General features: G+C 43.5%; 1 protein-coding gene across 1 annotated transcript in view; it reads right to left on the reverse strand.

Moving 5' to 3' along the window:
- PLPPR4 (phospholipid phosphatase related 4) overlaps positions 1-10,518 on the reverse strand; it is a gene marked incomplete at both ends in the record, with an annotated part of 31,011 nt that extends 20,493 nt beyond the window's left edge. Inside the window, one exon of the mRNA XM_082483936.1 lies at positions 10,441-10,518. Coding sequence (XP_082340062.1) covers positions 10,441-10,518 — 78 coding nt within the window. The remainder of the gene's footprint in view (positions 1-10,440) is intronic.
- Between the last annotated feature and the right edge of the window lie 2,971 nt (positions 10,519-13,489).

The following is a 13,489-nucleotide window of genomic DNA, read 5'->3' on the forward strand; positions in this document are numbered from 1 at the left end:
GAGCTAGGAATTGTCCAAGCATGAGAAAAGATGATCTCTATTCCTAAGAGCTCAACAAGGATGTAAATACCAAGAGATCTTGTAAAGAGAAAAAAGGTGAAACCCTCCTGTTTGTTACATAGTGCAGGACAAACCAAAAAAGCATTCAGTAGCACAATAACTTATCTGAACTGATGTGATATGTAACAAATCTTCGTTCTGGCCAAGAGTCACAAGACATATTACACATTGCAGAGAACTGAAAGAAGAGGTGGCTGTGAGAGGAGTTCAGAGGTGGGAGATAACAGCTCTTCAGGTTGCCCATCACTCTTCTGTGGCATGTGCTGTGATTGCTTCTGGGCCTGTTTTGGGTTACTCCTGGTTTACTTGTGAGGATTAAGATTATCCAGGACCCACAGTGCCAGCACAATTTGTTACTAGTTATGTGATATAGCCTACGCATGGAAGCCACACTGGTCCTGCCCAAACCCCGCAAGTTGGCTATCCCGTAGGCACCAGGCCCAAGCTTCCTGGGGTACCCCTGGGTAGATGAAAACGCTTCTGTTAAATTTCCCTATGATTATTTTTCCATGGCTTCAAATGCATGAAAAGAGGAACCTGTAGAACTGTAGTCCACTAAATACATTATTGTCATTGCTACTAACAAGCCACAGATTTTGTACTGAGTTTGCAAGGACTCAGGACTGGTGCTTGTCAAACATACTTTGTCTGTACCTGTCTTGACCTGCCTGGAACTTTGTTTTTATTTGGTTTAATTGTAACAGCAGTTTTTCTAATGACCTTAGAAATTAGGCTATGCCTAGTTTGTTTTACTTCCATGTATCTTTGTATGGTACACCTGTACATGATTTTATGTCTGTATCTAGTAGTAACAAATAGTTATTCTGTATAAAACAAACTATTTATCACTCTAATGTAGCACATCCCAAACCCTTTTTCAGGAGCAATATGTTGTTGATTGTGATTCTTCCTCACTCTAGGAATTGTTTGGGTTCTTTTTTATGTTTGCTAATGCACTTTTACACCTTGCTCTTTCTCTTACGGTCTGTCTTTTCACATTACATTCCAATTTACTATATGTGGCACAGTTTACATATGTTGGACGCTTGTTCTTTGTACTCTTTGTTACCCCTAAAATCAGTTTTGCCAGCTGCAGTTCTGCATTTCTTTATCTGACCATTGCGTGAGTTGTTTATAGCCTTGAAGCCTCCAGTACCGGCATATGCCCCATCTCTTATCCTACACCTGTACCTCCTCCACATTGCACCCTGTGTAATGCAGGAATACAGGTCTGGTATGACAGCAGCGGTTTTGCAAATGGGGCAGTGGAAGGCCAAGCCTTAGTAGGAAAATCTTATCGGAATGGATGGAACCCTACACAGCACAAGGTTGTCCTTTGGATAGCTCATCATCTGGGGCGCTGACTTTTGTCTCCGGCCTTCTACCAGGCACACACCCTGTTGTTCTGAAGGAAACACTGAACTGCTTGCTCTTGAGTTAAAATGCAGGACCTTTATTATTCCACAGGGTCTCTGCAGAGCCCTAAATTTCCAATTCAAGGTGCTCCCCCCGCCTTGGTGAATTTCCAAATAGTCAAAGCTTCACTAAAACCACATTCTCTCTGCAAGCGTTACAGGCAAGTCAGTAGCAATCAGATATTATTGATGGTTTCTTAAATGACACCATGGAGATAGTGAGGCTCAACCCCCCCCCAAAAAAAGCAACAAGTAAGCATGCACCCATTGCCCCCCCAAGGTTTCTCTCTTACCTTGAAAGAATATGCAACTGGATACATACATAATTCAAAACTCTCTGGGAATTAGTAGCTTCTATAAATTCCCTTTCTCTAAAACTGTACACTGATAGTTATATATCTAACTCTTATATTTGACAGCACTTAACTATGTGAAGAGTCCATATTTATCTTCAGAATAACATCTTAAAATCCATGGGCTTTGCGAGAGCGTCACACACTCAAATATGTGAACCTGTTTTGTAGGTTGCAGTTCTGTGACCTGTCCTTGCTTTGCTAAAATGCACTTACAGGCATTATCTCTTATTGTGAACTCATATCCAGATCCTGTGGTGGTATTGTATTGGGCTGCGTTGGCAGCCCAGCAGACACTCTTTAAATATGGGTTACAAAAGCGATTAGCCTGGGCTATATTTCAGTGAGACTAAGGGGGGGCAGGGGGGGAATGAAATGCGTCTCTTGTAATTATAGTTCAATATTGAAGTCACTGCTCAGTGTACTGGCCAGAATGACTTGAGTGATTTTCCTTGAGACTGGATGCAAACACAAAGGCTGTAGAATTGATTAGTTTTACCTGCCTGTATAAAGATAGGCAGAAAAGAGAGAAGCAGTATGTATATAGCTTTCCGAGGAAGCCAAGACACGATTAGCCAGATGCAGGATAAAGATAATATGACTAGCCCACCTGTGAAAAAGGGTTAATGGTTGCCTGATATGCTACTTGGATCTTTTATGTTTTGCAAATAATTTTTAGACTTGGATGGCTCAGAAATTCTTAGATCCTTAGGTCACTCTGCAACCCTTTTATAGAAAGCAAGAAGTTCCTCAGCACAGGAGCTGCCTCCTGGTTTTTCTGTTTTCTGGGAATTGGGAAATCTTTGTAAGCTATCTAGTAAATAAACAGGATTGCCTTAGAACGATAGCTAATGGATACCATCGGTTTCTCCTCATGGAAAAAATACCAGCCAAGTGCTTGGGAGAAGGATGGTCTATTTAAAAACTGTGTTGTGTTAGCACTGCAAGGCTGTGGCATTGTGGCATTCTATTAAAATGTATCATAAATGTCAGTCTTTGTGCCAAAGAATTCATGGTCTAAATGACGAGGCACAACAGATGGATGAGACAAAAAAAAGGGCTGTGGTGGGTTGGAGTAGACAAGGTATTCCTATTCTTAGCCAACTACTAACAGCAATTGCAGCCTTTAACCGGCCTGGCTGTTGTCCTGTTGTCCTTTGCTGTGAGATTCACAAAAGACAGGAGGAGAGAATGGAAGGCAGACAGGTCTCTCTTGTCCTGACAGGAATGAATACTGAGGTCATGACTATAACTGAATACCTTCCAGAAGTAGGTCAGGAAGAAGAAATGGTATCAGCCCAAATTCTGCCATTTTCTCTTGTTTTTAAGAACCCATGGGCTCCTCACCATGGCTCCTGCTTACCTACACCAGTGCTGTAGCTTCACCCTCAGTGAGACTGCTGTGTAGGGCTGAGATTACAACCAAGCAGAAGCTCAAATGCATTGCAAAGTGGACTGTCATGAGGACTTTAGGAGAGATGCTACTAAGCACAGTATGGCTGTAGAGCAGGGGACTTGCTTGACCCAAAAGTCAGGTTTGTAGTTTTTTTTATATGCTAAACTTAATTCTTAAATCCCTCAGGCTTATAAGAAAAAGCATTCAGGCTTTTCAGAAGTCTAATATTTGCATCTGTATAAAGGCTTTTTGCTTTTCTCTCTGAACTCGAGGTTCTGCTGCTTCGCGTCCCCTTTTTTGGATGCAGGTTTCATCTGGCCCAAAGCTGTAAGGAACTGGTCTTTTCTCTAAAGGATTTTTACTTCATCATTGTCTAAGTTTTGTGGAAACTAATTGTAGAGGCATGATATGATGGTCTTTTTCCTCCTAGATTTAACACTATCGGATTTAATTTCAGCTCACAGTTTAATTTCAAATCCCAGGTGTCATTGAAATCTATTATCATTACCATTTTGGAAAATTAAGTTATCCTTATTTCCAGCATTGATTTTAGAATTTAATTGAATTGTCCAGTGACTGCCAATTAGAGTCTAGCTTTAGAAATACAACAGATATCTTCGTGCAGCTCTTTAAACCTCTTGATCTTTTGCCAAATCTTAATAGAAAACCTCAGTGTGTGTAAGACCAAAAATAGAGGTGGTACCTCAGTGATAAAATTCCTATTCATTTCAGAAATCTCAAAGTCATGCTGAATGCATGATAATCCTAAAAGTGCTTTCTTCTTTTCTTTATAAATGTACATGAAGCAGCAATTACCCAGGGAGAAGCCAACAAAATAAAAATTGTTTAACAAAAATATTCTCAGACAGGAATAATCTAAAAATACTTTTTACATGTTTCAATTTAACACAAGACAAAACCCACCATTAATGCATTTCTTTCAAATGTGACTTCAAACGTAATTGATTATTATGATTACAGTTAATTATGATTATTTATGAATTACATCAGTGCTTAGTTATAACCAATGAATAACTACAAGCAATGAGATTTAGGATATTGCACGTACTGTTGATTATGAAACTTCTTTTATGCTCCTGCTGCAAAGTTATGGTAAATCAAGAACAGCAACACTTCAAAACAAGTTGGTTGTTTTCGAGTCAGTGTTACCAAACTTCAGCTAGAAGTTTCCTTGAGAACCCCATCTCTAGGGGACAAAGTTGCCAATCCCTACACAATACTACAATTCATTCTACTCTCTAAAACACACTGGTTGCCATACATACACCAAGAAAAAAAAAAAAATCTGCGGGTGCCAACCCTTCTCCAGTGGCTTACTCCCATGCTGTTTTGCCACTTCTGAACTCTCCACAAACTGAACTTTTAAGTGACAACATCATCAGGCAAGATACAACACTTGTAACAGCTCAGCTCCTGTGTACGTAAAGTTCTACTATAGGCTGGGGCATTAGGTCAGGAGGATGGTGCAGGACTGAAAGGGGAGCAGGGCCTTCCTTCTTTTACTATGAACTACTCAAACTCTACACTTGGCAAGCAAGTAGCCAAACACAGAGGGAGATCTAACGTGTGGCATGTGCATTTTTTTTTTTCCCCAGGACAGCCTTGTCACAGACAGGCCTGATACCTCCCTTTTTGTTCCCCTTTTCTGCTCATCTGCTAAAAGCTGGTAGTATGCAGGCTGTACGGCTCTTCTATAAGCACAGAAGTGATGTAGAGGATGTAACATTGATGACTTGGCCAATGCATTATATAGCTGCTTTGAATGTGTAGCAGCCTCCTCAGGCCTCAGATAGCCTCTTAATATTTTGGGGATGCTGGTCTCTAATGCACCGTTATAAACAAATCCACCATCTAGCCTCTCTGAGTCAGCCACGTGACAAGGTCAGGTCAACGAGCAGACTGTTAAGTGTATTTCTGCTTCTTCCTCTCCCCTCACACATGGTTGACTCTTTTGAGAGAAAAAGCAATGTATTTGGAAAGTATTATGCTACTTCCACAGCACGGGGATAATTTCATCTTCTACAGTTGGGGGTTTTCGTTGGTTCCCCCTTTGGCTAATCTAAGCATAACAAAAAACCTATCTAGAGAGAAATGCGACTACTACACTGTGCCTCCAAGACAGAGCGATGTAGTTTAACTCCTACACTAGGCCCTAACATCCTGTCCTTTGGAAGAACGATTTAGCCCTATAGCCTACTCTCCCTCTATTCTTATTCTCATCACTCTTGGCTTTTTGTGTCTCTTGCAGTCACACACACTTGCAGGTGACAAAGTGCATAATTTAAATGTGGTGGGTCATGCATGGCTGAATAGCTGAAAAAAATTCCAGATATGACTGAGAAGTGGCACTGAGCTACCAAGTGATGTTTACAAACATTTGATGTTTCAAACATAGCTCTGTCAGTGTATGTTAGAAACAAAAGGAAATAAAGCATCTGGTACTGACACACAGCGAACGTTCTCTACATGCATTTATTTCAATGGAAGCTGATGGCCTCCTCTGTTCTGCAGCCTTGAGTCCTACAGATCTTTGTGCTTTCTGCTGGTGAGAATTCCAGCTCCTTTGGGGAAGAAGAAAAGTAAGTGGTCTTCAAGTACTGAAAGAAGCATTTCCAAACAATTCTGGCATGATTAACTCCTGGCTGTGCTCTGGAAAAAGAGGCTACCTGTATCTGTATGCACGCATCATACGCAAGAGTCTAGAAGACAACATAAGGAAAAAAAAAACCAATTGTGCAAGGGAAATTGTCTAAACATCTCCAATTTTAGTCCCTGGAAGTTAAGCAACCAACAGATGAAGACTGTGCCATAGGAACACAATTTAGTTGGAGAATAAGTGCATCAAGTCACTCAGATTGACAACACCTTGGCCTTTTGCATTGCCACGTTTGGGGGACAGGATGAAGCAGTAGTGCCACTGAAGTCAACGGCAAAATTCAAGTCACTTCTGTGAAACCAGAATTTAAACCAGGAGTTTTTGAAGTGGGATAGAATGGGGAAAGACAGCCGTTTTCTTTTATCAAGAAGAAATCTATCTGTCTGTCCTGCCTCTAAAGTGTGACCATTCTGCCAGGAACAGGAACTACATAACCCCGGAACTTTTCCAGATTCATATTAAAATGCAAGACATCTGTATTTCTTCTGTAAGTGAATATGCTTATGATATACTATGAATATGCTGAAAAGAAACTCAGTTAACAAAAAGCAAAACTTATTCCAGGAATACTAATTTTCAATATCCCCCAGAGGCATGTAGACTTTTTTACCATGAAAATGAATTCTCACTAGACCAGGGGTACTATGAGTTTTCATAGCAAGTTTTGTCTTTCTCAGTTATGCAAATAAAGCTCAGATAACCCATACAGTCTACGGAACCCTAAAATGACATAAGCATAATTAGGACTAAAACAGGCCAAACTGCCTGGCAGTGCTGATTACCATGTGCTCCAGGTGAGCATGATGCACAAGGCAATCTAAAACTATTCAGCTCTCAGGAGCCTCAGATCAAAGGCTCCCCTAAGCAGAAGTATTACCAGTGTTTTAAAATAACCTCTAAAGCATTCCTATGATAAATATGATAAATCATCAAGTTATTTCATTTTATGAATCATGAAACTTGAAAATGTGTTAAGATTTATTTAATAATGCTCATTTGTTTGCCTCTGATGTTTTTAGAGAATGACCCATTCACATTTTTCAGAAGCTCAGTCTCTTCATTTTATTTCTTTTTCATTCCTGTGCCTTCCAAAGCTCTAGCCTGATTCTCTTTTTGCTTTTCCTGTGTAAATGAAGAACAGATCTAGTGATAACAATGATCTTAAGAGTGGCATATTGGTTTTACATTTTAATTCTGTCACTGGTAAAATCTGCTGATTTGAATTATTCTTAAATTAGACTGAAACCAAAACCAGGCCCAGAGTATTTCTTTTGAAGTTAACCATCAGTTGGCGTGCACACATTCTACATAATCATATTTTATCCAATCCTGAAAGTTGCTACCACCAAACACATTTCTTTACAGGAGTTAGTCTCATTCATAACACATGCTTAAGGATCCTAATAGGAGAAAACCCTCAGTGTCAGAACCGTATTTGTTTGCTGCTATTTCTAAAGATAAGGTCCTTCTGAAGCAGAGAATCTATCTTTATTTGTTCTGCATGCCTGAATTATAATCGTCGTTACAGATATTTTTTCACTCTTTAACTGTATATTTCATTTGTATAACATGAAAGCATCCCTTTCCTACAGCTTTGGAATCTTAACCTTCTCCTTGGCCCAACATCCTTCTTTCCATCTCTTTCCTTCTGAGCAGCACTTTTTTGTAATGTATTTTCTGAACAATCTGCTTTTCCTTTGGCCTACACCTCCTAGGTCTTCATACAAAGTGGATGACAGCAAACCCTAATTTTCTTGTTTGAAGGTGCTACCTTTTTTTTTATTGTCATTCAAGGTGGAGACGGACTGTCTGCTATGAATGGGACAGGGAAAATTAAAGTGAATGAGTGGCAGAAGGAAAAAAAAAACATAAAAGAATTGACAGCATTCAGAGAGAGGCTGAAAGCCTGTTTCCCATCATCCAGTCAACCACCATTCTTGAAATTAAAAGCTTTAAAAATCAGAGCACCTTAATTAAATTGGGTAAGTTTTGTTTTTAAACAGTTGGCTGTTGTTGGATGGCATTAGGAACTTTCCTCATGCCCAGAAAGGAAATCCATATTAGGCAGTAATGCCACTCAACCACACTGGGTGACTCTTCTGTCCCTCACACATGCAAACTTCTCATTGCAATTAAATTATCTTTGATTAAATCCCTCTTTATGAGGTACAACTCAAATCTTTGGTTCTCCTTGAGCCAATCACAGCAAAAGAATCTAAGCCATCACATCCTTTTTCTGATGCTGTTGAAGTGCTGGCATCTGCCTGTGCTACAAAGCTCTAGAAAGGCATTCTCATTAGTCTGATTAGAATTAGTACATGTGTGGGTAAATACAGGGTGGGTGTACACAAGTAATACAATGTGTTTCTTTCTAAATATCATACAAATTTTTGTCACTCAAGTGACTTGAGTACTCAAGTAAAATGTGGGAAATGGGTTCAAATCCTCCTGCTGTGTAATGGGATAAGGCTATAATAACTCACCAAAGAGTTTCCTAATCAATGTTTAGGCTCAGGTGCATTGTAGTCAGTTTTTTCTCTTGATGTTCCTTTTACTCGTATGGACCTACATGTTCATCGGTTCAAGAGGGGCCATAAGTCTGCTGTTCAATAATTAGAACTCGCTCCTGGGAGAGAATTGCTCTCGCAGGCTCTAGATTCTGCTCCTGTGACTGAATAACATAGAAATCCTAAAAGTTCATTAGGAGACCATTCTCTTAAGTGAGGACTCTGACTCCCTCTCAGAGCAGCTGGCTGTTGAAGAGATCTCCACCTCTTTTTAGATCTAGCTGTAAATGACTTGCTGAAGGTCTTAGGCCGAGTTCTGTGTACAGGTCCCACAGGAAGCAGGCAAGTTCTCCACTCTGGTGTGGACTCCTAAGTTCTTCATTCCTCGCAGAATCCTTTGCCTTATTCCTTTAACAGCTACAGGGAGCTTCTGGGGGAACTATAAGCATGCAATTAATATTATACAAGGCAACTCTTGAGCAGCAGGCACAAATTTTGTGTTGCTGCTCTGTATTTCATCCCATCTTGCTGCAGGCCAAAGCAGAGCCCACGAAACAGCACAGTTCTGTTGAGTCTTGCAGGATCTCTACATCATCTTCCTGCCCAAGCTGAGGTCCAGCAATCTCCCTTCCTGTTTGGATTCCTGAAGATAGCACAGAGAGTGAGGAAGCCCCCACCTGGTTTTAGGGGGTTCTCCAAGCTTGACCTCTCCCTCCTATACCAAGCTAATGTAAGATATATGGCACAGTAAGCACCTTCCATCAACGGGTTTCTCTTGAGCAGGCCTAATTACATTGATGCTTCCATATAACCAGCCTCTGCAAAGCTTCCCAGTTGGTCCAGCTTGCTTTGGGTTGGCTCCTGACCACATCCAGGTGCTTAGGGAGCACAAGGGACAGAGACACTCCACTATTACCTAAAATTCCTTCTCAATCTGGCCCCTTCTACCTCCCAGAGAACCTCCAAAGCCCTTCAAGTGCACCTGAAAGACAATAATATTTCACCCAATATTTATATTTTAATATTTTATAAATTAGGTACTGTATAAGTTTTTATGCTTTTATTTAGCATACCGATTATAGTTAACTTACACCATATTTTACCATTAAGTCCTTCACGTTATTTTCAGTCTCTCTCTGAGGTAAGTTACATGGTGCCTCAAAGTGCCTCAATTGCTTCCCTCTGAGTGGGGTCACCTGAAATACTTGGCTAAATCCATAAAACATTTTTACCTCCCTCTTACTGCTTTGCCATCAAATAATTTCACATCACACCAACTCTTTAAGCTTAAACTGTGTCTACTCATGACCTTACAGAAGTCCATACATGACTGTACTTTCCGGGGGGGCTAAATGCCTCCAAGTGACACACCAAGCAGCGAATGCCTCTGCAACTCCACCTGCTACCAGCTGAGCAGCCATAGCAGGTTCTGCTCTTTAAGATGTGCTGAGAACCTCATTCTGTTTTCAAAACAGGCATTTTTAGCTCTGTTAGAGGAAGCACATAATCCAGGGGTCAGTAAAAAACATACCACTGCTTACCATTTTGAGAACATTTCCATTTTCCTAAGCATTCCCTTACGAACGTGATTTTTATTCTACCAAAGCAACGTGAGCAGCGTTTGCCTAGAAGCCAGCCCTTCTTGAAATATGTCTTCCTCCCTAGAGGTTCCTGTGCACACAGCATGCTTTCCTTGAGCGACCCTTTCATTTTCTGAATAATTCGTAGAAATAATTCCCACTTGAAAAGACTGCAAAGAAGAGGTTAATTTGTGCCTGCTCCTTACGGGGGGAGGGGGGGACACGAGGGGAACGGGACACGACTTCGATGCCGATTTCGCTACAGCAAAGCGTCACGTAGGGATTTTGCATCAGACGGTGCGGAAAGAGTGCCGAGGCCAGTTCCCTCTCCGCGGCGTTCCCCGCGGAGGGGCTCCGGATCGCGCCGCTGCCCGCCCCCGCCGCCAGCCCCGCCGCCCCCGCCGCCGCCGGTCCGGAGGGGTTGGTGGTGGGGTTGGGTGGCCGCCACTCACCTCTACGAAGTAGAAGCAGGGCAGGAGGGTGACGCTGTCCTTGGTCACTTTGCCCTTTTGCCGCTCCTTGGCGGACATGCTGGCGGGGGCTGCGGGCGGCGGCCCCGCGCTCCCCCGGCCGCTGGCAGCCGCCCGCCGCGGGTCTCCTCCGGCCGCCGCCGCCGCCCGCTCGCGCGTCCTCTGCGCCGTGCGCGGGGCTGACGTCAGGAGGCTGCTCGGCGGCGGGGGTGCGGGCGGCGGGGGTCCCGGCAGCCTTAACTCCTTCGCGCCGGGGCTCCGCCGAGCGTCAGAGCAATCGGGGATGAAGGGGGGAGCCCCGAGGCCGGCGCCCTCAATCCGACGAAAGCTTTGGCTGCAGTAGGCGATCGGCAGATGTGCACCTACGGGCCTGAGACGGCTGCAGGGGATCCCTGCAGGCGTGAGGGTGCACAGGGCGGTCCGTGGGGAGTTTGGGGCTTTTATCATCTTTCTGGGAAGTCTTTCTCTGAAACGGAGCAGTAGAATGGCCCTAGGAATACCATTCCTGTATGGCCAATGTGTACCAATGGCAGGTGTACTCTTTTTGAGCTCAAATTGCTGATGACAGCTCACCCCAGCCGCAGCACCAGGCTGGGGGGGAGGTGTGTGACTGGCACTGGGCAAAACTGAGCTCTTCAACCCAGTGTGCAATACCGAGGCATGTGCAGTTCCTGCTCCAGTCTTAAAGAGAACAGAATTAACCTGAACAATTGTTTCCATGGTGAAGTGTGTTATTTTGAGATCCTATTTATGGATCAAAGTTTGCAGCCTTTTCTCAGGCAAGCTCCTGTCGATGTCAATGAGCGGTACCCTGGTTAAGGCCTGCTGGAGTTCTCTGTATGAGATAGCATTTTCATTCTTTTGTGGCACATTAATGGTGTCTGCAAAGGTTGTCTGGTGCCTGTAAACTTATTCTTGCATTGTGATGTTTAGCTTTAATGTTCAAGGAGAGAAGTGTGACTCAAGCAGTTATAGTTTATTTCCTGTCCCTCCTTTTTTGGGGGAAGCATGGGAAATTAACTGCTGTTCTTCTTGAGATGGTTGCTGGTATTTTGGCTCCTGTAGCCTCCTGTAGTAAAACACAGGGTAGTAACCAGTCCCTACTCTACAAAGTCTTACTATCAATAATAGATTTTTGCAAGGCTTTTGACACCGTTTCCCATAGCATTCTCCTGGAGAAACTGGCTGCTCATGGCCTGGACAGGTATACTCTTCGCTGGGTAAAAAACTGGCTGGATGGCCGTGTCCAGAGAGTGGTGGTAAATGGAGTTGGTGTCCAGTCACGAGTGGTGTCCCCCAGGGATCGGTGCTGGGGCCAGTTCTCTTTAATATCTTTATCAATGATCTGGATGAGGGGATCGAATGCACCCTCAGTAAGTTCTCAGACGACACTAAACTAGGGGGGCGTGTTGATCTGCTTGAGGGTAGATTGGCTCTGCAGAGGGATCTGGACAGGCTGGACAGATGGGCTGAGGCCAATGGTATGAGGTTCAACAAGGCCAAGTGTCGGGTCCTGCACTTGGGTCACAACAACCCCATGCAGCGCTACAGACTGGGGGCGGAGTGGCTCGAAAGCTGCCTGGCAGAAAAGGACCTGGGGGTGTTGGTGGACAGCCAGCTGAGCATGAGCCAGCAGTGTGCCCAGGCGGCCAAGAAGGCCAACACCATCCTGGCCTGTATCAGGAATAGTGTGGTGAGCCGGACTAGGGAAGTAATCATCCCCCTGTACTCGGCACTGGTGAGGCCTCACCTCGAGTACTGTGTTCAGTTTTGGGCCCCTCACTACAAGAAGGACATTGAGGTGTTGGAGCGTGTCCAGAGAAGGGCTACAAAGCTGGTGAAGGGTCTGGAGGACAAACCTTATGAGGAACGACTGAGGGATCTGGGGTTGTTTAGCCTGGAGAAGAGGAGGCTGAGGGGAGACCTTATCACCCTCTACAACTACCTGAAAGGAGGTTTTAGAGAGATGGGAGCTGACCTCTTCTCCCTGGTGACAAGTGATAGGACAAGAGGAAACGGGTTCAAGTTATGTCAGGGCAGGTTTAGATTGGATATTAGGAAGCATTTTTTCACTGAAAGGGTTATTAAACATTGGAATAAGCTGCCCAGAGAGGTGGTGGATTCACCATCCCTGGAGGTGTTTAAGAAAAGGGTAGATGAGGTGCTTAGGGACATGGTTTAGAAGTGGTGGTGTTTTTATCAGGGTAGGTTAATGGTTGGACTTGATGATCTTAAAGGTCCCTTCCAACCTCACTGATTCTATGATTCTATGATTCTAAGTGTCTGGTGGGAAGGATGCAATGCAAGTTGTATGACTGCTGTAAGGGCAGGAAGAGTTTTGTAATTCTCTGGTTTAGTTTCTCACTATTTTGTGGATATATGGGTAGAGGGAGTTAGGAGAGGGGTTATATGTGATTTAGCTGAAATGAAGCAATTAATTTTTTGCCAGTGATAGACCTTGACAAGAACTTCTGCCCTTTATCTAGTCAAATAGAGGGGGGAAGGGATCAGCGATGGTTGGGTCCCAGGGTGTGGCAGGTCTGCCTCGCGCTAGTCTAAAGTGTAAAGGTGATACTGATAGGCAAGTATGGACATGGCTAGGGTGCATTTCCCACTCTTCTCTCTGGGCTTTCACTTGTTCTCTGTTGAGGCTCAGCTATAGCAACCACTTTCTCAAGAGTAAATAGCCAAGGTACAGCTAAGGTGCCACCTCATCATTTCACCCTTGCTGTGCTGCCAGCAATGCATTCCCAGCTTCCACCTTACCTGCCCAAGCCCCAGAGTGTAGCACCTGACATCTGTGCAGAGGCTCTGTATCTCTCTTCATCTTGCGGTATTCAGAGAGGGATGCAATCATTTGGACCTTATGTCCTGAACTAACACAGTGGAGTAAAAATATTTCTTCTCTACTTCTCAAAACTGACATTTAGGTTCCTGCGTGTCCTCTTTCAAGCACATAAATATTGATGGAAAAAGAGAAAAATCCCTTGCTGGGTGTAATAGTATGGCTTTTGGACTAAGGGATTCATCT

This window comes from Vanellus vanellus, assembly GCF_965231255.1.
Source record: "Vanellus vanellus genome assembly, chromosome: 5".
Classification (NCBI taxonomy): Eukaryota; Metazoa; Chordata; class Aves; order Charadriiformes; family Charadriidae; genus Vanellus; species Vanellus vanellus.